At 42.3% G+C, this 22,555-nt stretch overlaps 4 protein-coding genes across 7 annotated transcripts; 3 read left to right on the top strand and 1 right to left on the bottom strand.

Annotated features, from left to right (window-relative positions):
- Window positions 1–567: 567 nt before the first annotated feature.
- gmcl1 (germ cell-less, spermatogenesis associated) lies at window positions 568–8,027 on the top strand. 2 transcript variants are annotated; one of them, XM_035184405.2, is made up of 15 exons: window positions 568–950; window positions 2,063–2,240; window positions 2,355–2,478; window positions 2,588–2,684; window positions 2,765–2,862; window positions 2,984–3,096; window positions 3,188–3,253; window positions 3,497–3,581; window positions 3,671–3,761; window positions 3,876–4,016; window positions 4,410–4,479; window positions 4,585–4,660; window positions 4,742–4,887; window positions 5,009–5,096; window positions 5,195–8,027. In XM_035184405.2, the coding sequence occupies exons 2-15, from the start codon at window positions 2,065–2,067 to the stop codon at window positions 5,333–5,335; spliced, it is 1,512 nt and encodes a 503-aa protein (XP_035040296.1). In that variant the 5' UTR covers window positions 568–950; window positions 2,063–2,064; the 3' UTR covers window positions 5,336–8,027. The 2 variants fall into 2 exon arrangements, with proteins under 2 accessions (XP_035040296.1, XP_035040297.1); XM_035184406.2 differs by having other exon boundaries at window positions 2,058–2,240.
- Window positions 8,028–8,245: 218 nt separating this feature from the next.
- fam136a (family with sequence similarity 136 member A) lies at window positions 8,246–10,205 on the bottom strand. The gene is made up of 3 exons (XM_047344415.1): window positions 9,955–10,205; window positions 9,708–9,848; window positions 8,246–8,932 (listed from the first exon to the last, which is right to left on the bottom strand). The coding sequence occupies exons 1-3, from the start codon at window positions 10,039–10,041 to the stop codon at window positions 8,744–8,746; spliced, it is 417 nt and encodes a 138-aa protein (XP_047200371.1). The 5' UTR covers window positions 10,042–10,205; the 3' UTR covers window positions 8,246–8,743.
- A 91-nt stretch (window positions 10,206–10,296) lies between these two features.
- Window positions 10,297–15,951, top strand: pcyox1 (prenylcysteine oxidase 1). Of its 2 annotated transcripts, XM_035184403.2 has the most exons (8): window positions 10,297–10,728; window positions 10,818–10,878; window positions 11,084–11,228; window positions 12,385–12,591; window positions 12,694–12,868; window positions 12,994–13,205; window positions 13,309–13,461; window positions 13,547–15,951. In XM_035184403.2, exons 3-8 carry the CDS (start codon window positions 11,108–11,110, stop codon window positions 14,212–14,214), a joined length of 1,536 nt encoding a protein of 511 aa, XP_035040294.1. In that variant the 5' UTR covers window positions 10,297–10,728; window positions 10,818–10,878; window positions 11,084–11,107; the 3' UTR covers window positions 14,215–15,951. The 2 variants fall into 2 exon arrangements, with proteins under 2 accessions (XP_035040294.1, XP_035040295.1); XM_035184404.2 differs by lacking the exon at window positions 10,818–10,878.
- A 3,118-nt stretch (window positions 15,952–19,069) lies between these two features.
- Window positions 19,070–22,524, top strand: LOC118125698 (myelin transcription factor 1-like protein). 2 transcript variants are annotated; one of them, XM_035184579.1, is made up of 13 exons: window positions 19,070–19,231; window positions 19,366–19,419; window positions 19,520–19,546; window positions 19,986–20,036; window positions 20,431–20,466; window positions 20,558–20,578; window positions 20,656–20,694; window positions 20,793–20,828; window positions 20,982–21,014; window positions 21,115–21,129; window positions 21,309–21,347; window positions 21,432–21,464; window positions 22,405–22,524. In XM_035184579.1, exons 1-13 carry the CDS (start codon window positions 19,177–19,179, stop codon window positions 22,416–22,418), a joined length of 453 nt encoding a protein of 150 aa, XP_035040470.1. In that variant the 5' UTR covers window positions 19,070–19,176; the 3' UTR covers window positions 22,419–22,524. The 2 variants fall into 2 exon arrangements, with proteins under 2 accessions (XP_035040470.1, XP_035040469.1); XM_035184578.1 differs by having other exon boundaries at window positions 20,790–20,828.
- Window positions 22,525–22,555: the final 31 nt, after the last annotated feature.

Below are 22,555 nucleotides of genomic sequence, written 5' to 3'. Positions count from 1 at the left end.
GTCCAAAAAATTTACATTTATTGTGATAATTATCGATACCGACAAAAATGTTCATCTTGATAACATTTTTTTTCTGAGCTCAGATCTGAGTTTCAAAACAAAGGGTCTAAATGCTTGTCAGTCTTATATATTTAAATTAATTGAAATATTTTTAAATATATCGCTCAAAATATCCAAGATTCAAATTGTCCTAAGGGTTGTTAGAGTTTTGATGAAGGGACATAAGATTTGGTTTAAATGAGCAAAATGCTGCTAATGATTTATAAATGTGTGTGTGTGTGTGTGTGTGTGTGTGTGTGTGTGTGTGTGTGTGTGTGTGTGTGTGTGTGTGTGTGTGTGTGTGTGTGTGTGTGTGTTATAAGCTTTATAAGATATTACACTGAAAAACAAAGCGGTGGTTATATCGCAAGATATAAACTGAGGGCATAAACTGCATTGATAATTCCCTACCGGTGGGAGGCAGCAATGCACTAAATAGTACCTAGTCTGCCGGAAAGAAGAGGAAGAAGAAGATCAACGCGGTGGTGACACAGTAGGGGGCGTCAGTGAGCAGAGCAGCCCTTGACGTAGACACGCTACTCACAACTCCCTCTCGAGAAGAAGAAGAACAACAAAAGCACAGACAGGCAGCCACACATCATCTGTTGTGTTCTCTGTGTTTACTGCACCTCCGATTCAGAAACATGTGACTGAACCGAGGAGGAGTTTCCGTGCGGAGGAGCTGATCGTCAGGAGAAACACTGCTCCTCTTCTCAGACGTCTTCCTCTGGGGAAGCTAAGCTAGCTCTGCGTCTAGCTCTGGGGCTAGCTCTGGGGCTAACTGAGGTTGGCTCCTCCTCAGCTGGCGCGTCGGTGTGTGACAGCCGGTGCGACCGGGGGATCGTCAGCCGGTGTTTACCGTTGAATTAACCCGGTTCCGCTGCCTCCGTCTGCCCGGAGCTGATCCCCAGGTGGGTGTTGTTTTGGTGTGACACTCTGTCCATGTGTTTGGAAGAGCCTGGAGGAGGGGGGCTCTTCCATCTGACTCTTGTTATTGTCAAGGGAAGCTAATCAAAGTCCGTTTTGTTTTGTTTTTCATTCCCCAAACTCGCACAGTCAAGTAAATACAAATGTCGAGTCTCCTGTGTGAGCACACGTGACTTCTCTCTCAGTCAAGAAGTCAGATGATACAACAACAACAAGTTCTGATCCTTCGTCTTCTTTTCTTCAGTATTCTACTACACAGTGTTATTGTTGAGGAAGAGTTCTGTAGTGGTGGCAAAGCCTTTATTAACTCAATTAAATATATAAGTTTTGAACAAACATCTAAAGAACTGCCTTGTACATCTCTAAATTTCACAAGACAGTGAAAGAAGTCAATTTAAGTAGATCTCCACATTTGAATGCAGTGTTAAGAGAGAATAATAAGCTGAAATGATTTATCAATTAGTCCATTAATAAGTGACTTCAATAACTATTCTGATAATAGTCAGTTAGTATATTACGAAATACCAAAAGTTTCCTTTTTCCAGTTTTACTAATGAGTGAATTTGCAGCTGTTTTCTGTTGTATTCATAGATTTAGATTTTAGTGTCACTTTGGATGTGCAAAATTACAGTGTTCACTTAAAGAAGGATGGACAATAAGGCCAAATATTAAATATCAGTAGATATCGATAATTATCATAAATGTCACGTTATCATTTATTTTACGTTTAAAGATGGATATTTTTCTTCTGAGTTAAGGTTGTGGGTTTAAACTCTTCTTTATGAGCACAGAAGGACAAACGATAGATTTTTATTTTGCTCTTTATTATAATTATACTGCAATAATTATTGATATGTTTTACTGTTGTTTTATCAATAAATAAAAAAATAAATCAACAAGAATTAAATCCATTGTCAGTGGGAGCAACAGAAAACGTCAACACAAGCTATTGCAATACTCCAAAAGCCAAAGTCCCTGACAGCGTATGCTCTCTTGATATTGATTTCATATTGATTAACACAGACCTATTGCCATGTGATGATACAGTGCAGCTGAGCTGTTGTTTTGTTTGTTTCGTGTCTTGTGGAAAGGGTAGAGATGGGAAGTCTGGGCAGCAAGTTCCAGTCGCCCTCTCAGGGGCCAGAGGAAGCTGTAGAGGGCACAAGCACCAGCCGCAAGCGCAGCTGTGAGTGCAAGAAGAGGAAAAGAAATGCCCCGTGTGACTGTGACAGTGAACAAGAGGAGGATGATGCCATACTGGATACACCTCGCAGGCAAGTCCAATGATCAGCTCGGTGTGAAATGTCTTTCAGTCATCAGTGTTTGTTCTCACCGTCGCTTCTGTCTCTCCTCTGTTGTTTGTTGGGTTTTTTTCCGAACTTGAGCAGGAAGAAACTGAAATGCACATCGAGGTACATTTATCAAACCCTGTTCCTGAACGGGGAAAACAGCGACATTCGCATCTGTGCTCTGGGGCAGGAGTGGAACTTGCACAAAGTGTACCTGTGTCAGGTAAAATATAAAGACACGAAACACCTCAGAGAGAGTCAGTGATGTTTTCATTCATGTGGGTCATCCTTTTCATTTTGTACTAGCTCTTTTTCTTTCTTGCTTTTTGCAGTCGGGATATTTTTCCAGTATGTTCAGCGGCTCCTGGAAGGAGTCAAACATGATGGAAATCGGCTTGGAGATCCCGGACCAGAACATCGACACTGAAGGTAAGAGCACATTAGTCACAGAAAGCAACAGTCGAACATTTCTATTATTTACTGATAGCTTAACTGTTGCATGCGTGTAGCTCTACAGGTCGTGTTTGGATCCCTGTACCGGGACGATGTCCTGATCAAGCCCAGCAGAGTCGTCAGTATTCTTGCCGCTGCTTGCATGCTACAACTGGTCAGTGAATTGAATGAAATCAGTTATTGTCGCAAATGTAAAGTCACAGTTTTGCTTTTCCATAAATGGAGTCATATGAAATGAATCTTAATCCAATCTCGTGGTTTGTTGTTGTCCACAGGACGGCCTGATCCAGCAGTGTGGAGAAACCATGAAGGAAAACATCAGTGCAAAGACTGTGTGTGGCTACTACGCTTGTGCCAGTATCTACGGCTTGGATTCCGTCATGAAAAAGTCAGATTTTATTTCATCTAATTAGATTATTAATTAATAGGTGTGTTTGTTTTATTTTATGATGTATTTGTTTTTGTATCTCGTGCTGTAGGTGTCTTGAGTGGCTTCTGAACAACCTGATGACCCACCAAAATGTGGAGCTGATGAAAGAACTTGGGTTTGTGTCCTTAGCTCACGATTCTTTAACTTTTACATCATTGTTTAGTCTGCATCCTTTCTTAAATTATATAATTGTGACTGTGCTGATTTGGTTTCTCCTCTGAGGATCATGAAATCTACATTTACATCACTATAAATCATTAAAACCATTTTTATTTGTTTCACTGCTAAATAAAATTGCTACTTTGTGTTGAGTAATAATATGACGATAATAACATTTGTATCTGCTCTGTGATTTCAGAGCTGAGGTGATGGAGCAGCTCATTCAGTCCTCAGATCTGTTTGTAATGCAGGTGGAGATGGATGTTTACACTGCTCTGAAAAAGGTACAATGAAATGTTATGTACTTTTCACTCAACATATTTTTATTTTCATTTTATTAGACTCGTTTTTTAATCATTTTCTCTCTCTGAAGTGGATGTTTCTGCAACTCAATCCATCGTGGGACGGTCCCATCAAGCAGCTTCTGGCTGATGCTGATGCCTGGTTGTGCAAGCGCAGGACTGGTACTTCTAAACCTGCATCTTATGAAATAGTATCTCCATGTTAAACCTCCTTTTTGCTGTTAACGAACCACACACAGATGTTTGACTCTGTTTTCATTTAACCTTGCTCTACAGACCTGTGTGAGAGAGAGCCCTTCTTGAACACAGACGACGGTGCACCTTTTTGTTCGGTGTTCAAATACGTTCGTCTCCAGTACATCATCAACGATTTGGCATCTGCACGCATTCTGGAGAGAGATAATATTTTGCCCCCTGGTAAGATTTGGTTCTTTCTGACATTGCTTTCTTGTGATGTGCGTCTTTAGGTCTTTAATTTCATTACCTGGTATCAAAGTAGTGAAGCAATTTTTAATACAGTAAAATATTTTATTTAAGTTTTTTAATGGTTAAATTTAGTCATGGACTCTCATGTTACTCATTCTGGATAAAATATGCCTGTTATACGGCCAGTATTCTGTTTCCATGTTTGATTTAGTTGCTTAAGTTGTCTCATGTCATGGTCAGCAGCATTAAGAATTACACAGACTTAAATGTAACAACTAGATATAAATCAGCAGCAGTAAACAATGTAATCTATATTTTTAGGAAGAGCCTGCTCCATGTGTTTGATGCACTGCACATTTTTTCTTGTCATATTTAATATTGTAGATTGGCTAACATCGGTTTACAAAAACCAGTGGTTTGCAATGCTCCGGACAGAGTTTGACAACGACAACGGGTGAGTGCCTAAGACTGAGTGTTATCATAATATGATCACAATAACTGTAGGTAAATAAAATATTGTTTGAAAGTTGTGATGACAGCGGAATCCATCTGTCTCTAGTCCCCAGGAAGCCAATAGAGAGGAGTTTGAGCTGAGCAGTATGAGGTGTGGAAGGAAGCTGACCAAAGATGGAGATGTGAGTCTTCTCACTGTTACACTAACCCGAGGCTCCTTTACAGTTACAGGTTTACTGTGATGTTTTTTTCCTTTTCCTCAGTACTGCTGGCGGTGGACAGGCTTTAACTTTGGCTTTGACTTGTTGGTGACCTACACAAACCGCTTCATAGTCTTCAAAAGAAATACCCTGAGTCAGCCATGTGGGGGCGCTGTGAGCCTGCAACCTCGGAGGCATTTGGCATACAGGTCAGCTGTGCAGTCAAACTTCAAACATTCTCTGAATCCTAAGAGTGCATATTGTGAACAAGCCTTTGACATCAAACTAAAATGTCCAACTATTTCTACTATATAATCTCTATGTGTGCAGGTTGCGTCTCGCCTCCTTTGACAGCCGAGGAAAGCTGGTCTGCAGTCGCTCGACGGGTTACCAGCTCCTCACCCTGGAGAAAGACCAGGTCAGTGAATACATGGCTGCAGATGTAAATGGCTCAGCTGTCACAGCATTACATTAGAGGCTTTCTTAATATTCTCCTGTTCCCTTCGATCCCTTTAGGAGTACGTGGTGATGAACCTGGACAGCCGCTTGTTATCATTCCCCCTCTACGTGTGCTGCAACTTCCTGTATACGTCGCCACACTTGGACAACCGTCTAGATTCCTCAGAGCAAGACAGCACTGCTCGCTGTGTGTCTTGATGCTAGTCCCCCCACTGCCATTCTTCACGGTGAAGCCGAGACACTGACACAAGCTTGTATGTACAATCCACCACCATCTTTAACACCATTTTCTACATGGGACATATCGTCTGCATGCTCTGTACCTCAGTGAGGTGTGATTGGAAAATGTTTTGTGTCTATGTATTTAGTGTTTTGGCACATTCTGAGTTTACTGTGTGACCGAGACACATCACAGTGGCCAGGAGGGATCAGGCCACGGTCGGCCTTCAGAGCAGCTTCACTTCTCCTCGAATGTTTGTTACGAACTGTCTGAATGGAGATGTCAGGCCTTTCATCAGAATGGAAAACCTCCATTTATCTTGAGATGATCAAACTTTGCTTTGGACTTCATGTTGTTTAGATCTGGTGTTTGTGACGACCCTGGAAGAGTCTCACCTCACAGTATTATTGAAACCAGCGTGGAATTGTTTTTTTTATCGATAATTGTGGGAAAATTATCATTCTCGGAAGTATGAGGCTGATACTGAACATTTATAAAAGCCTCATCACGCTGCAGAGCAAACCTCAGACTTAGGGACGTGCATGAGGTCAACTGGAATTCAGGTCCACTAATGGAAAAAAGAAAATGTCCAAATGTAAACACACGTGACTCACGGTGAAAGAAAACACACCAGATTGTCATAAATTGTCCATCGCTCAGAGGTCAACACCTCAGAAAACCTGATAACTGTATCAGTAAGATCAATATGAGCTTTAAAAATGTGTAATCGTTTTAGAAGAGCAGTTGCTGCACTCACTTATATGGGAAGTTTCCAGTCTATTGTTCCTCTGATCATATGTACATTTAACTCGGGGTGTGCACAGAGGTGTGGTCCACTTATGGGTGTGTTAGAAACTCCACCAGCACTGTTTTTGAAGTGGGTCGACACGTTTTTCAATTCTGTTCCTAATTTGATTCTTGTATTGACTTGAATTTTTGGCTCAGTGCAGCAAGACAACGTCAGTCAGACCTGCAGCCTCACACATTGCCGACTCTTAATTTTAGCACCTTTGCTGTTAGATTAAACGTTTCACACCAGCAGCTGATGACAAAAAACTGATATCCTACTGCTTTATGTGGAACAAGCACAGGATCAGCCTGTTTCAACTTGTGAACTCTACTGTTTTCATTGGTTAAGGTCTGGTCATCCCACCAGAGTGATCCAATCACAAGTGGTCACAGGATGGAGACATATCCACGTCACATTTTAATGTCAGATGTGAACAGATGAACCCAACGCTGTCCACTTGTGATTGGATCTCTCAGGACGGATGTACCTGACGTGAGCACGCTCCTAGTCTTAATGTGGGTTTGTCTGCTAATGTTATTATTCTTCACCAACAACAACAACAACTTCTGTTCAAGCTCTTTCAGGTCAGAAAGTTCACTACCTCCTCAGTAAAGTGGAGGAAGTGGCTTCACTGACCCCTGAAGGACCTGACTTTATGATTAAGCGTATAAAAGTCCAGACTTCAATAATCTTTCATCATGAGACAAGAGGCTTCAGGAGTCTTCATGTATCGTTGTCACAGTTTACAGTTAAAACACCAGCTCCCTGATGTCCTGCTGCTTAGATATTCACTTCAGACTTTCTGCAGCATCAACCTCTGCAGTGCACTCGCTCTTCATTTCATGGGATACACTCTGTATCGTCTTGTACAGGAAGGTGTGAGCAGACTTTTTCTGCTGCTCCCCTCACCACACTAAGAACCATTGCAGTTAAGTTGTTGAAAATGTCACGGTTTGTTTGACGATTTTGGAAATCTTTTACCTCATGTTGCTTTGAGAACAAATACATGTGGGGGGTTTTCAGACGTGTAAATTATGTACAGCCAATACATTGTCATGTAACTCACCTGTATAGCTTCATCTGTCATCAGGTCAAACTGTTTTTATTTGGCATTTATTTATTTTTTACTTCATTTGTATGGCTTTTTTTTTTTAAGTAAATCATGTACACAATATTGAACTTCCAATAAAGCTGCCCGTTGACATGGGCTGTGGTGCTATCACGTTTTTTTACAAAGTTAAGTTTGCATTTATGATTTTGTTTTCGCTAATGAAGTTGACCTTTTTCATCTGCAACAAAAGTTACTTCTCTTGATTTTGATAAAAAAAAAAAAAAAGTGTAGATTTGATGATTAGCAATCAAATCTTTTTTCCTGTCAGACAGTTATGCAAGAAGCCCAAAGAGAAATCTGATTAGACTCTGTTTTACAGCACCCTCCTGTCAGCGTGGCTCAAAGATCAGTGTGTAGGTGGTACCAATGTGGTTTTCAGTTGGCCCCTCTCCAGAATCCAGAGCTCCAGTCATTTCCTTCACTAAATGTTATGTTAAACAGTTCCTGGCTGCTAAAGACTTTCTAACTTTCTACGTGGTATTCGAGAGGACTGTTGTTATCTAAGACTTGAGCCTCTGAAGTCTCTCACCTGTTGATCTGGGGCCTATAATAACAATTTTCTATCAGAGATGATCAAAAACACATGTTACCTGCTCTTTTTAACCGGTAATAAAACTATGCCATCGTTCCCTCATTACTGAAGTGTATAATTTCCTTTGTATCATCTGCTGACTCTTACTCACAGGCTTGATGTATTATGTTCTGTGTTGCTGATGTCAGCAGACACCCTGCATCAATTAATGTGAAGTAAAAACTTTTTCTAAATGAGCATTGGCAGTGGTTTGGATTTGTATCAACTCGACAGGTCGTGAGATGACAGAGCTCTCAGCTTCCTCCTGCAGTCACCCGAGTGTGGCCTTTCCTGTGCCATCATTTCTACATCACTTTGAAGATTTTGCTGTCAAGATACAAGTAACAAACGTAAAACTGGTGTTACTCATTGCTAGAGCTTGTTGTTGATATGGAAGTAATGCAATCATAAAACACTGACATCTACAGTACTTTTAATTAGGTCATATGAACACATCTCACCAGAGGAGATGAGACAATCACAGAACATGTCACAATAAAAAAAATCAAACAAAATGAGCAAAGGATGAGGAGGCTCATGGTGGTAACTTCAGAGATTAAATATGGCTGTAAACCAATTCTTAAAAGAACACACTTCAAGCATTTGCGAGCTGAATTCTTGATATCACACACATTTATCACAGGATTTATTTCTCTCAAATTCTAACATGATAAAAATGTTCAGTGCCCAGTCTCCAGGGTGGCTTCTGTTTTTAAACCCCACAGAGCACATTAATAAACCTCTGTTTTAAATCTGCATATGACCAAAACTCTGACAGGTCAAACTGGCTGAGGCGACTGACCCTGCGCTACTGTGTGTGTGTGTGTGTGTGTGTGTGTGTGTGTGTGTGTGTGTGTGTGTGTGTGTGTGTGTGTGTGTGTGTGTGTGTCTCTCCAGGATGTGACCTCCGCTCATCACTGCTCTAAAGACTCCAGATTCTCTTTGATTCTACGGGTCATGCTGGGGATCAGGCTAAGATGGTCTTCCACACAACTGCCCACGCAGCGGTCCATCAGAGATCGAACCGCCGTGTCCTTGGCGCCGGAGTCGAACAGATCCTTGGCCTTATCGTTACAGTGCATCGTGCATCTGGTCAGTCGATCCTGAGGGGGGAGGGCAAAGACAAGATAAAACATGGTTTAGAATTAGCTTAAACTGCTAGTGATCACGTTTAAGAGGCTAAAACTAATTTGTATTCTCTCCATAACCTTTTATTCTAAGACACAATAACGTTCAATTCTTTTTTTTGACATGATGGAAAATGATTTCTCCAAGTGAGGCCTGTATATTCATTTCTTTTTATAAATGCATAATGAAAAAGGTCGAGGTGATGATATGGATTTTTATGTGGGAGTTCTACATTTGTACAGTTTCGAAAAACTTTATTGTTGCGTTGGTTTCTTTCTTTTTCTCTCTTGGCATCTACGAAAACTCACCCCCTCTTTTTTCTCTATGACTACAAGATGTAATAATAATAAATATCTGCAAGTAAAGAAACTAACAGGTTTCAAAGTAAAACATAACATATTAGACAGAACAGTAAAAGCAGTGCTCTTTTCTCATTCGTCGTCCAGTTTTAGCCTCTGTACTCAGACATGATCTCATGTGTGCAATGTCAATGCAGCTGTATCCAACTTGATGCCTTTGTGTTTTTTCTTTGCAGGTTTCTCTGACTCCAGAGCTGCAGGATTCAGACAATAATATGAATTGTTGCTGCTATCATTAATAACATCTTTACGTCCATAGTTATCACTCTTATTGTTTTCATTGTAACAACTAGTCAGAGCTGAAACCTGATGGTGCACCATTGTTCCTGGTCTGTCTCACATATGGCCTGACCGTGTAGTGTGTTGTCTCAGAGGGGGGGGGACTTCTCACCTGGAACTTCTCCAGCTCTGAGGTGACCAGACCCTGAGCTCTGGCCAGTGGCGTGTGACACTTGTCGATGCACTGATGCACCTGGGACATGGAGTCTGTGGAGCGGTCACAGCAGTCTGCGCTGCACAGGAACATGCGACCCTGCAGGGGGGGGTGGGAGGTGACAGGTGAGGGACACGGAGGACTCACTCACTCACTCTCTCACACTCACACTCACACTCTCACACTCACACACACACACACCGACCTGCATTTTCCGGATGTTGTCTCTCTCCAGGCTTTGGACCATCTCCTCCACCACATTCTGCACGCGTGTCTGATGCCCTTCCGCCATGTTTGCTCGTCCTGCTTCAGGAAAATTTCAGCTCTTGCAGCATCTACACCAAACTACCGAGATGAACCCACCGGAAGCCGTCAACACTCCACGTTACTGTTTGATAATAACTAAGGTCACCTCCATTCAAGCATGCTTCAAGATGAGAGAGGATGGCGTCACTTCCGCTTTACTTCCGCAACCGGTTTTAGGGAGAAAAATAACTATTTCCGGTTTGGTTAGTCGGGCTTCAAAATAAGTCCCACGAGATCTTGATTTAAAGGGGATATTTAAAAAAGGGTTATAATCTATAAACAGTAGTGGAAGAAATGTTCAGATCCTCTAAAAATGGAAACACCATAGTCTTAAATTAATCAAAACTGGCAAAAGTATGAACAGTAAATTGTTGCTAAAATATTTAAAGTAAAAGGAGTCATTAAATAGTGCCAGACTTTTATGTTATTAATTACATGTTATTATTATAAGGATAACAAACCTGGGGCATATTTTTTCCCTGTCCTCTTGTCACTTTTGTTTGTAAACTGCAATCTGAGGATTACGCGTGTTCAAGGAATTATTCAATTATAATCTCAAATGGATTTTGATGCTTTTATTGTGAAACGCACACTTCAGCGTAGCCGGAAGTGTGTCTCAATATTTGTGGCTGTTCACGGAGCTCCGGCATGAATCAAGCGTGAAACCAGTTCAGTGAGTTATTTCTACTTCTGCTCTGTTCGTCCAGACTTTAATAAAAGAGAGGAAGAGTTTTTATTGAGCTTTAAACTTTAACTCAACAGTAGCGGTGAAGAGACGTGTGTGAATTTCACTTCTGGATCAACCACAGTCACTTTTGAAACAGTGAGTTCACTCTGTGTCATTGAATGTTTGAATTTTATTTAAAGTTAAAACCAGTAAACAGACGTGATCACTGCTGGAAATGAGCTTTACGATAGTGTTATATTTCCCCTTGTTATTCGCTGCTCGAGCCTGAACTCCTGTGACCTTTGACCGAGACTGATGGGAACTAATCACCTGAACTTGTGTTTGTTTCCTTCCCGCACAGATGTTCCTCGGTGCAGAGCTCTAGATGTCTACTATGAGTCTTCACACCCTGACACTGACAGCTCTGTGCTTCCTGTGGCTCGGTCCCAGCAGCGGCAGAAGTTCAGCTTCAGCCCCAGATCTGCAGGAGCCGCCCAAAAAGATAGGTGAGGTTCTACCCAGAAACCAACACGCAGCCTTTAAACTGTCTGTGATCACCTCCTGAGTTCGTTCTGATGCCTCCATCATCCAGTTTAAAGGAGCGTTAACCTCCTCAGGATGCTGGAGGTAGAGGGTTGATTTCATCTTTTATATCTGTGGGGTTAAATACGGAGGTAGAGAGAGCTCATCGACAGCAAATTAAGAAAACACAGGCAAGTAGAAAAAACACGTGCAAATTCAGTAAACCTGGCTGTAGTCCAATGCTTTTAAAGTTTCATCACCACTGACGAGAAGCGGACTTCAATAACTTCACAAAGCATTGAACTACAGCCAGGTTCATCACTTTTTTGGGTCCATTTTTTTGGAAACATTTCCATTCGAGTTTTTGTATTTGGATGTGTTGTGACTCTTTGCAGCGCACGTGTCGTCACGTTGATGAATTTGTTTTCTTAATTAGGGCCCGAGCACCAAACGGTGGGAGGCCCTATTGAAATTGTAAGGATTATTATTATTATGACCAAAATGAATTGGCTTTTTGAGGGCTTTAACTTGCTCAAATTCTTACCAAACTTTGCAGAAAATTAGAAAGTGGTGAAAATGTACATATTCTGAAGTAATTTGAAATGGGCGTGGCAAAATGGCTCAACAGCGCCACCTGGAACGCAGCCCCTAAGTTTCCCTTTGACCGATCTTCACAAACCATGGTCTTACACTGCCCCCTAGTGACCAATATTGCAGCTGTGAAGGCGCCACCTACTGGCAACAGGAAGTAAGCTTTGTTTTACAACTGTCATTCGATTGACAAATTTTCACAGTGTGATGTGCAATTGATAAGCAGGCAAGGATTGACATCGCGTGACGGACGCAGGAAGTGAAGCGTTTATCCTTCCCGCAGTGTGCAAAACGCATGCAACGCGGAGACGTGTGCCCGGTCGCCGATCGCTCTCTCCACCAACCGCAACCGGTCCCGAGTTGCGTGTGCTCGGGCCCGTTCAGTGCTACAACGTAGCCCTAGTTTGCACATGTTTTTTCTATTAGCATGTGTTTTCTTGATTTGCAGTGCGTTGAGCTCTCTCAGCCTCCGTAGTTAAACCTCATTGTTGTAAGTGGACAACTTGGAGCACATTTCCTGACCCTGTTGTCGTTGCTCCTTCCATAAAGCTGTGGTCGGAGCGGGCATCGGTGGCACTGCAGCAGCGTTTTACCTGAGGCAGGAGTTCGGAGCCGGGGTGAAGATCGATGTGTTTGAATCCGGCGATGTCGGTGGGCCGCTGGCGACAGTGAGGATCGGGGATCACGAGTATGAGACGGGAGGTTTAATGATCCATCCTTTAAACCTACACATGAAGCACTTTGTTGAAAAATTAGGTAATGTCATGTCTATTATATGATGATATACCAAGTTGAAAATGAAAACTTTCATTAGAATGTAGTCCATCATATTTCACTATGTTTCCTGTATTATTTCAGGTATCCCTCCAAGGAGAGAGGTCTCGTCTAAAATGGCGATCTTTGACGGAAAGGAGCTGACGTTTGAAGAGAGCGACTGGTTCATAATTAATTTCCTACGCATGCTCTGGCGATACGGCTTCAACATGCTTCGGATGCAGATGTGGGTGGAGAGTATTTTGGACAAATTTATGAGGTAAGAAATTGTCACAGCACTTAAATCAGATTCTTCAGAGTGAGATCCAGGAATATCGCCTCAGATTTTCTCTTCCTTGTTTTGTTACATGTTCTCATTGATCGTGGAAACCCTGTCCTCCTCAGGATCTACCAGTACCAGCAGTATGGTTACTCATTCTCCAGCGTGGAGAAACTCCTGCACGCCATGGGCGGCGACAGTTTTCTCACCCTGATGAATCAGACGCTGGAGGAAACCATGAGGAGTGAAGGATTCTCACAGATCTTCCTCAATGATGTCGTCGCACCCATCACTCGTGTCAACTATGGTCAAAGTGTCCGCATCCACGGGTTTGCGGGTATGTTTTAAAGTTTGTGTTGGTTTATCACATTTATAATAATCCTTTTTTTTTGTTGGGAAGTTGTAAATAAGAGTTTGAACTTGTGCGTCTCGTCTTCCAGGGGCCTCGTCGTTAGCAGGAGCAGATTCAGGTCAGTGGGCCGTGGATGGAGGCAACAAGAAAGTTTGCTCAGGACTGTTGTACAACAGTAAAAGTGTTCTCATCCCGGCCAGAGTGACGTCCATCTCAGTCAAAGTTCGACCTTCCAAGTCAGGTAACAACCTAATTTTTCCATACAGATCAGATTTTCTCTTGTTGATGGATCTGTAACGTGTGTTTTGCCTCTCGTGTATTTTCAGGCACCACAACCAGTTACTATGAGGTCAGTTATGTTGGGGAGTCAGGCTCCGCTCACTCTCTGTATGACATCGTGGTAATAGCAACGCCGCTTCACCAGGGAAAGTCTGACATCACCTTCTCAGGCTTCTCTCCTCCAATCCCGTCTCACTACCCTGGGCGCTACCACCAGACGGTGTCCACTCTGGTCCACGGCCTGCTTAACATGTCCTACCTCGGCACCACGGAGCCGCCCTCTGACTTCACTGTGTCTGACGTCCTCACCACTGACTGTAAGGGCTCGCTCATCCACCGCCTGACCTCTCTCGACCCCGTGCACATCCCTGCTGGCTACAAACGCCCCCCCGCCAGCCACGCCAAAGTCTGGAGGGTGTCCTCGCTACAGCCGCTGTCTCAGGAGGACCTGCAGAACATGTTCCTCTCATGGGATTCGGTGTCCGAGACCCGGATGGCTTATCCTGCGTACCGCCCACCGCATCGGAGGACCCCTCCCTTCATCCTGCACAACCGGCTGTACTACCTCAGCGCTGTGGAGTGGGCGGCGAGCACCATGGAGATGAGCGCCATCTCCGGCAGGAATGTGGCCCTGCTGGCACACCACCGCTGGCATAGCCAGGTCGACAAAATCGACCAGGAGGACCTGCACACCCGACTTAGAGGGGAACTCTGAGACGGGACCACTACTTGAGATGAGAACAGAAAGCAATAAAGTAGAGTATGTACAGATGCTCAAGGGCATGTCTGCTGCACTGTAATAACTCCAGTCAGGGTGAATCCCAACGCTCCTTCAGGTGTCTGTGGTGCCTCCTTAAACTTAGATTCTGGTTTGTTAAAACTTCATTTCTAGAAAGTAAAGTACTGTTGCTGAGATTTACAACATTACTCGATTTAAGGAGTAGTCAGTCAAAAAAAACAGGCAAAATTAGTTTTTTATGTTAACATTTGTTAATTTTCAAGCAAAGATGCTCCATATTCAACGGTTTCAGCTGTAGACCGTTTATAAAAAATGGACAACGCGTCTCCACTTCCTCCCATTATCCGGAAATGAAGCTAAAATATCCCTGATACAAACACACTCGACCAATCGTGAGTTAGTCTCAGCTGTCAATCAATTCGTCCTATTTGAATTAAAACCAGACTTACCAGAAACATGAGCACTGGAACAAACATCAGTGTGATAAGAACTACCCTTTGGGGATCAGTCATGTTTCCATCTTTATGTTTGGTCTGTAGAAAGAGAAAACTGTTGTTTACACTAATTAGACACTAATTGATCAAGAAAATTATCTTCACATGAATCAATAATATATTAATAGTTTTATTATAATGATATAATTGTCAGATGACATTGCTACAAGGCAACAAACAAGGAAGTGATCAGAAAAGTTTTTAACAATTGAATCTTTAACAATTGAATCGTTTGTTTCGTGTAAATCAATAAGTGAGTTGATAATAATCCTTATTCCACAGGCAAACTGCTTCATGCAGTAACTTCAAATCAGATGGTTTAGTTTAAACCTGAACCAGACTGTAACATGACCACATTGTTAAGAGTTCTAACATTTATTTTCCTATCTGAAATCATTTTTATTAATGACCATTCAAAGCAGTTAACTTAGTGCAATGCTACTTTAACAACGTTGTAATAAATGGGAAATGTTCTGTTAATAGCTCTTATCAGCCGCCACATCATCACTGTCAGGGTTGAGACCTGAAGGCATCACCAGCAACAGCAGCACACGTCACAGTAAAAGGTGGAACTACGTTGTACTGTGCTGAAATGAGTAATCACTGTGAACTACACTGCACTGCAGGGTAGAACTACTACGTTCCTCAGTCTTGAACAAATTTGTAGATTTTTAAAATACATTTTTTATGTCTTTTCCTTTGTTATAAACACTAACATCACACAAACCAACAACTGATACCCTTCAGCCAAATTCATGCACAGCCTTTACTAACATGATGCTGTCCCTTTATTGATGGATTCAGAGGATTTTCTGAGTCCGCAGCACACTACTGTAAATGTTGTTATAGTTCAGGCAGCTGTCAGCAAGAGAGGTTTACTACTAAGATGTTTCCCTCTGTAAACTGGATGATGTTGATGTAAAGTACGAACAAATTCATGTATTTTCTTCAATTCCTAAAAAAAACCAGTCTAATCGCACTGACCAGTTAAACTTTATTGTGGTGCCTTAAAGTCAACAAAGTAATCGGCTCGTGTTAATTAAAAAAGTCGCTTCTGATTTTAGGAATCATTTGTCCAAACTGTGATTTTTAATGAAGTGAAAATTGCCGTCAGAGTTTCAAACTGAGGCCGATGCCTTTCTGTATTTTTGCTGTAACAAATGGAAACGTGTTCTGTACCTGAGATTTCAATGATGTCACTTAAAGAAACTGTACCTATGTGTTGTTTGCTGATTCTTTCTTAAGCACTTTTCAACGTGTATTTAGAGCCCGAGCACCTCCGGTGGGAGGCCCTATTGTATTTCGAAGGATTTGTATTTCCCTTTTGGGGCTTTTTCAGGGCCTAGACATGCTCAAATTGTTACCAAAGTTTGCAGGGAATTCAAAACCCCAAAAAGTAATTGTATGCTGGAGTAATTTGAAATGGGCGTGGAAAAATGGCTCAACAGCGCCATCTAAGGAAAAGCCCCTCATTTAGCTTTCACCGATCTTCACAAAAATCGTAGCCCAGGTGTATCATGACAAGGCAAACAAAAAAGGTCAGAGGTGCAATGGGAAAAAAGCAACAGGAAGCCCGCCATTTTGACTTTATTGGCCATTTTCCACATTTTTACTTTGATGTACTTGTCCCAGGGCTTTCATCAGATCAACTTCATATGAAGATGCGTGTCATCACAACAAGATGGAGATGAAAACTACCTCAAAGATCGATTTTTGTCACACGGTGTGACCGTGGCGTGGCATCTACAAAAGTAACAAAGTACAAAAGTAACTAAAAGTACGAAAGTAACTAAAAGTACAAAAGTAACTAAAAGTACAAAAGTAACTAAAAGTACGAAGTAACTAAAAGTAACGAAAAGTCTAAAGTAACTAAAAGTAACTAAAAGTACAAAAGTAACTAAAAGTAACTAAAAGTACAAAAGTAACTAAAAGTACAAAAGTAACTAAAAAGTAACTAAAAGTACGAAAGTAACTAAAAGTAACTAAAAGTACAAAAGTAACTAAAAGTAACGAAAAGTACAAAGTAACTAAAAGTAACGAAAAGTACTAAAGTAACTAAAAGTCACACGCCACGTCACGTCACACACGTAACGTCAAGTAACGAAAAGTAACGAAAGTAACTGAAAGTAACGAACATAACGTAACGAAAGTAACTAAGTCACAAGTACGAAAGTAACTAAGTAACTAAAAGTAACTAAGTAATGCAAAAGTAACGAAGTAACGGAAAGTAACTAACAACTTACAAAAGTAACTAACGAAAGTAACGCAACGTACACTAAAGTAACTCAAGTAACAAAAGTAACGGAAAGTAACAGAAGTAACTACCAACGTAACATAACGTAACGTAAAACGTAACGCAACGTAACGCAACGCAACGAGCTGCAACATAATGTCACGCAACGTAACGCCACGCCACGTCACGCCACGCCACGCCACGCCACGCCACGCCACGCCACGCCACATCACGCCACGAATTGGCAACGAACGTAACGCATCGCAACGTAACGCAACGTAGCCACGCCACGCCACGCCACGCCACGTCACGTCACGTCACGCCACGTAACGTCATCGGAGTAACGTAACATAACGCACCGCGTGGCCGCCCGGCCGCCACGCACGCCACGCGCCCGCAACGCAACGTAACGCAGCACGCCACGCCACGCCGCCACGCCACGCCACGCCACATAGCGCCACATAGCGCCACGCCACGTCACGCCACGCCACGCCACGCCACCGCCGCCACGCAACGTAACGTAGGCCACGCCGCGCCACGCCACGGAGTAACGAAAGTAAGTAACGAAGGCACTCCACGCCACAACGCGCGTCACGCCACGTAGCGTTACGCCACGTCACATCACGAGCGCCGCAGCCACGCCACGTAACTCACGTACAAAAGTAACTAAGTAATGAAAAGTAACGGAACGGAAAGTAACGTAACGTAGCGTCACGTCACGTCACGTCACATAACGTGGCGTCACGTCACGTGCACGCCACGTCACATCACGTCACGCCGCCACGCACATCACGCCACGCCACGTCACGCCACGTAATGCCACGAAAAGTAACTAAGTAATGAAAAGTAACGAAGTAAGCAACGAAGCCCGCCACGCCACGTAACGGCGCCACGAGCGCCGCCCGCCACATCACGTAGCGCCGCCACATCACGCCACGCCCGACTTCACGCCACGTGAAGTGAAGTAACGTAACGCGATGCTACGTTGTACATAACGTTACGATACGTGACGTGACGTGACGTGACGTGACGTGACGCGACGCGACGCGACGTGACGCTACGTGATGTGACGTGACGTAACGCTACGTGACGTGACGCGGACGTGACGCGACGCGACGTGACGCCACGTTACGTGACGCTACGTTACGTGACGTGACGTGACGCTACGCTGCCGCCGCTACGCTGCTACTTTGGTTACTTTTTGTGACGTGATGTGACGTGACGTGACGTGACGTGACGTACTTTAGTGACTGATTTTTCACCCCTGTCCATTTGATTGTTGGTTTGTATGTTTGTAAGTAAGAATACACAAATACTCCTGTACAGATTAACACTAAACTTAGTGAAAGGATGTGGTGGGGGTCGGGGAAGAACCCATTCAATTTTGGTGCGGATCCGGATCAGGGGGCATATCCAGGAATCTTCCCTTATTGGGAAACAGGTGGTTTTTCTACCATTTCACTGTTTTCCAAGTGAGTAATTCATTGGATCTGGATGAAAACAATCAGACGCATTCAGGGGACTGATATTTATTTATTCGTGTGTTAAATTTAGTGCAGCTTGATTGAATTTAAGGGAACTGTTGGGCCTTGGCAGAATTATATTATAGAGTGGAATTATATTTATATTATTGATAGATGAAGTGTGTGTTATATCATTTGCTTTAGATAGAACTACCTCCCAAATATGTAAACTTAAATGTGATGGAAATATTATCTAGAATCCAACTTGTTCTCTTGATTTTTTTCTGTCTCATTTTTCAGTTCAAATTCAATTTAATTTCAAATAATCATCTAAAATTCAGATTTTTCTGACTGTTTTCTGCCTCGTGACAGATAGATGAATGAGATCAGGATGCATTTGTACTGTGTGTGGTGAAATCACCGTTTCCACTCCCGAAAAGGAAGTAAACATTGCTTACATTATTTTCTTCTTCTCTTTTGATCAAACAGAAGCGCAAATAAAAGCCCGTGTGACTGAGGGGCCAACAATGGGCGTCATTGACAGCCTGAATAAGGATACGTCTGTGTGCTGATGTGCCACCCAGCTGTCCTCTCAGGTAGGGAGGGACAATGGTACCAGAGCCGCCTGTCCATGCAGAACATGTGATGGGACTTGAGATATAAAGGAGCTGGTGAAGTGACAACAACACAACCCAGAGTCTGGATCAACACCCGAAAACCTTCCACAACCAACAGACCAGCAGCCAAGATGAGATCTATAGGGCCGGTGATTGTTTTCCTCACTGTGGCAGCATTTCACAGCGGTAAGAAGAAGAAATCATCAATATGTTCATTATTTGCAAGGGAATCACAACATTACTATAATTTAAAATACATTTACACAGAAACCCAATTAGATTTTCATTAACCTGACTGATGTGTTTATGATGGATTTTAGCTCTTTCAGCGTCTTTGGAATCTGCAGTGAAGGAGGAAACAGCTGCTCATAACGGTGAGAACCAACATTAATAGGAGATATTTAAGAGTGATGATACTTGCACGGTTCAGAACTGATATAATTCAATTCAAATGTCGTGTTTTCTTTCATGCAGATGGACTAACTGAGCTCCTGAAAATAGGTACAGTGCAGTGGCGCAATTGAGATTCTAGATTTTCAATCAATGTTTAATGCATTTTATTTGTTTTATGTATTTTACATTCAAGTCTGTGTGATTTTTGTGTTAATGACACACATGGAGACGGACTGACTCATGAATAGTTTGTTAAAGTCTCAACTTTGAACTTTTATCTGTGAATTATCTGACTCAATCATTCATTTAGTCATATGGTTTTTTGATTAATTTATATATTCATAATTAATTCATAAAGTAAAACAAAAATATCAGGAATCCCCACAAGGGTCTGAAATCAAATCCTGAAATGAAAGTAAACTGAGTTCTGTGGAGGGTAAATGTTAAAGACACCAATATACAATATATATATTTGTAACAGCCCATTTCTTCTCTTTCATTATAACACATACTGTCGATGTGTCATTTTACCTCTTTGTCTTTCCAGATCAGATGGAGTTTGAGGCAGCTCAGAAGAACGAGGCGGCTGAGATGAATGGTGAGTCTGCAACACTGTGACGAATACACAGTACACTGCAGTACAGGATCCAGATACTACATCACAGTAGATATCCCCTACATCCACACTAATAATTCAGGGTACAGATATAATGCACCTTTTAAATGGAACGAGCTGCAAACTGCTGTTTTACATTCCCTGTGGTGATTTTATATCATTGTTATCTGATGTTTCTCATAATTTTTGTTATTGTTTAAACTCCTTGTTGCGTTGTATTTATTTGCAGTTTGTAAAATGTCTGCCGTTCCCAGGTCTCCCTTGAAAAAGATCAAACATCTCAATGAGACTGAAAGATTAACATTTAAAAAATAAAAATAAATCCACTGTGTTATGTACAATATGTAGAATAACTTTTTTACCTTTTCCTGTCAAGTGACTGAGGACCAGAGTCAGGACGTCCACTACCTCGGTGAGAGGGATGCACTATATGACCTTTGACCTCCAGTGACGCAGATCTGGGTTCAGTTGGTAATCAAACCTTTCACACCTTTAACTTACAGAGGCTGCTCAGGACGAATCTGGTAAGTTAGCGATCACATAAAAATCTGAAATAAGTGTGTTAAAAGTCAGAGTCAGCTGTCGAGATGTTTCCCTACAGAGGAGGAGCGTGTTGAGTTTGCGGACGAGGACAACACAGGTGTGTAAAAACATCTGGCTTCAACAGACATCATATGATCTTTCTTTTGTTGAATCTGATGTCCAACATTTCCTAACTGTGAAATCCTCCTCCAGCAGAGGGAGGCGGCAACTCTGACGCAGCAGCTCAGGAGGGTAAGATGTTCAGATATCGACCTGTAGGGGGCAACAGAGGACAGTTGAGATGAAAGAGGACCTGGGTCCCAGGACTGTACCTCAAAGAACATTGTGTACATTTAGAATATAGGCTTATTTTTTTTACTGATGTCCCTCTTCTGTTAACCACAGAGTCAGAGTCTGAGTCCTCTGAGGAAGCAGATGGTGAGAGATTGTGACTTTAAAACTTTTTATCAGCACATTAAAATTTTTATTTAAACTTCAGTCGTTGTTAGAAAACTTCTGTCTTTGTTGTTTTTGACAGGGAGACAGAGGAGGGGTGAGTAAATGTACACAACCAACATATGTAAAACACTAAGATTTTACAGTTATCCACATATTCATGAACTTCAAATCATAGTTTAGGCTTTTTTGTTGATTTCTTAAAATGAATTAACAAGTTAAATAAAGTCTGGAGGAACACAACTGTCTAAAGATACATTTTATTTGTACTCCCAGAGCATCAGGAAGCAGTTACAGAGACTGTGAGCAGTTTGGGTAAGATCACGTTAAATCAGGCCACATCTTACAACTCCCACACTTTAACTACCCACTGTAAAGTTTCTCGTGTCTCCTCTGCAGATGAAGTCAGTCAGGATTCAACCAAGGAACAAGGTGAAAACTTCATATACACCCAGTAGCAAAAACAAATCCACTTACAGGGCTGAGTGTGACTGTGTCTGTTTACTTGGTATCATCCAGATGGTGGTTAACATTTTTTGCGGCCGACTCAAAAGTACCTGCTGAGGCAAGATGTGGTGAAAGTGTTTTTCAAGCGACCCAGTGAAAGTGTAAATTGTAGGTTATGCAATCAGATGGTGAAAGGATCCAGTCACAGCCAGTCTCGGCTCACTTTAAATAGTGTCAAAACCTTTATAGTCTGGTTCCTAAATCATAAAAAACTGTCAGATGACTCAAGAGCAATAAAACATTTACAACCCGGCAGCTTTTAAAAGAGCAAGGAGGGATTTTTTTCCCCCCAAAGTTTGATTTGCACAAAAAGTCCTCTTTGTATGTGAGTAAATCTGGGACAAGAATCCAGGGCACCCTGACACGTCCCAAGGTTCTTATGGCGCTTGATTTATGATGTATCATCGACTTCTGGTTATTTTAGGAGCATGGATGCACTCTCCCTGTCCTGACGCTGAAAGGATTGTTTTAAAATTGATCGGATTCTTTTTGATCCAAGGTTGTGGAGGCAGTGATAAAGGGCATCCTTATCATTCAAGCCACATTCCCCCAAGAGGAGAAACCTTCATAAAATGGGGTTTAAAAAAACTACAAAGAAAAATGAATTCAACCTGTAGTAGAAAATCCTAATCCTCTGGGGAGACTATGCCTCGCTTTGAGCCTCCCAGCTGTAAAATTCACACACCGGTGAAGTCGCCATTCAGCTGCATGAGTGAATGTAGGGGAAGTGAGTCATACCAGAAAAGACTGGGAGAGAAGTGATTCATACACTTGCTGTGAGCGCCCTGGAAAACTACTGAATTGTGGTGTTTGCGATGTAAAGCTGGCGTAAAGGAATCTTCTCTGTCTGTCCCCTGCGTCACAGATGTGCTGGAGTGAGACAACGCTGCAGCGTGCGGATCCTGGCACGCACTCGTCACCCAGTGCCCGAGCAGCGCTGGACCTACTGTCAATAAAAAGGGAAATATCCCACCTATCTGTTTAAGCTGTGTGTAGTCTTTTGTGTGTAGATCATG

Source organism: Hippoglossus stenolepis, chromosome 18, assembly GCF_022539355.2.
Source record: "Hippoglossus stenolepis isolate QCI-W04-F060 chromosome 18, HSTE1.2, whole genome shotgun sequence".
In the NCBI taxonomy this organism is placed as follows: Eukaryota; Metazoa; Chordata; class Actinopteri; order Pleuronectiformes; family Pleuronectidae; genus Hippoglossus; species Hippoglossus stenolepis.
The sequence above is the reverse complement of the archived record's forward strand: the minus strand, read 5'-3'. Positions and strand labels throughout refer to the sequence as shown.

What these genes read in the sequence shown, in the direction of transcription:
- gmcl1 (XM_035184405.2), top strand. Translation starts at nt 2,065, where the DNA reads ATGGGAAGTCTGGGCAGCAAGTTCCAGTCGCCCTCTCAGGGGCCAGAG. An exon ending in GAGTTTGACAACGACAACGG is followed by an intron (nt 4,480 to 4,584) that starts GTGAGTGCCTAA and finishes ATCTGTCTCTAG; the next exon opens with TCCCCAGGAAGCCAATAGAG. An exon ending in AGCTGACCAAAGATGGAGAT is followed by an intron (nt 4,661 to 4,741) that starts GTGAGTCTTCTC and finishes CCTTTTCCTCAG; the next exon opens with TACTGCTGGCGGTGGACAGG.
- fam136a (XM_047344415.1), bottom strand. Translation starts at nt 10,041, where the DNA reads ATGGCGGAAGGGCATCAGACACGCGTGCAGAATGTGGTGGAGGAGATG. An exon ending in ACAACATCCGGAAAATGCAG is followed by an intron (nt 9,849 to 9,954) that starts GTCGGTGTGTGT and finishes CCCCCCCTGCAG; the next exon opens with GGTCGCATGTTCCTGTGCAG. An exon ending in CAGAGCTGGAGAAGTTCCAG is followed by an intron (nt 8,933 to 9,707) that starts GTGAGAAGTCCC and finishes CTCCCCCCTCAG; the next exon opens with GATCGACTGACCAGATGCAC.
- pcyox1 (XM_035184404.2), top strand. Translation starts at nt 11,108, where the DNA reads ATGTCTACTATGAGTCTTCACACCCTGACACTGACAGCTCTGTGCTTC. An exon ending in GGAGCCGCCCAAAAAGATAG is followed by an intron (nt 11,229 to 12,384) that starts GTGAGGTTCTAC and finishes CCTTCCATAAAG; the next exon opens with CTGTGGTCGGAGCGGGCATC. An exon ending in CCGCATCCACGGGTTTGCGG is followed by an intron (nt 13,206 to 13,308) that starts GTATGTTTTAAA and finishes CTCGTCTTCCAG; the next exon opens with GGGCCTCGTCGTTAGCAGGA.
- LOC118125698 (XM_035184578.1), top strand. Translation starts at nt 19,177, where the DNA reads ATGAGATCTATAGGGCCGGTGATTGTTTTCCTCACTGTGGCAGCATTT. An exon ending in TGTGGCAGCATTTCACAGCG is followed by an intron (nt 19,232 to 19,365) that starts GTAAGAAGAAGA and finishes GATGGATTTTAG; the next exon opens with CTCTTTCAGCGTCTTTGGAA. An exon ending in GGAAACAGCTGCTCATAACG is followed by an intron (nt 19,420 to 19,519) that starts GTGAGAACCAAC and finishes TCTTTCATGCAG; the next exon opens with ATGGACTAACTGAGCTCCTG.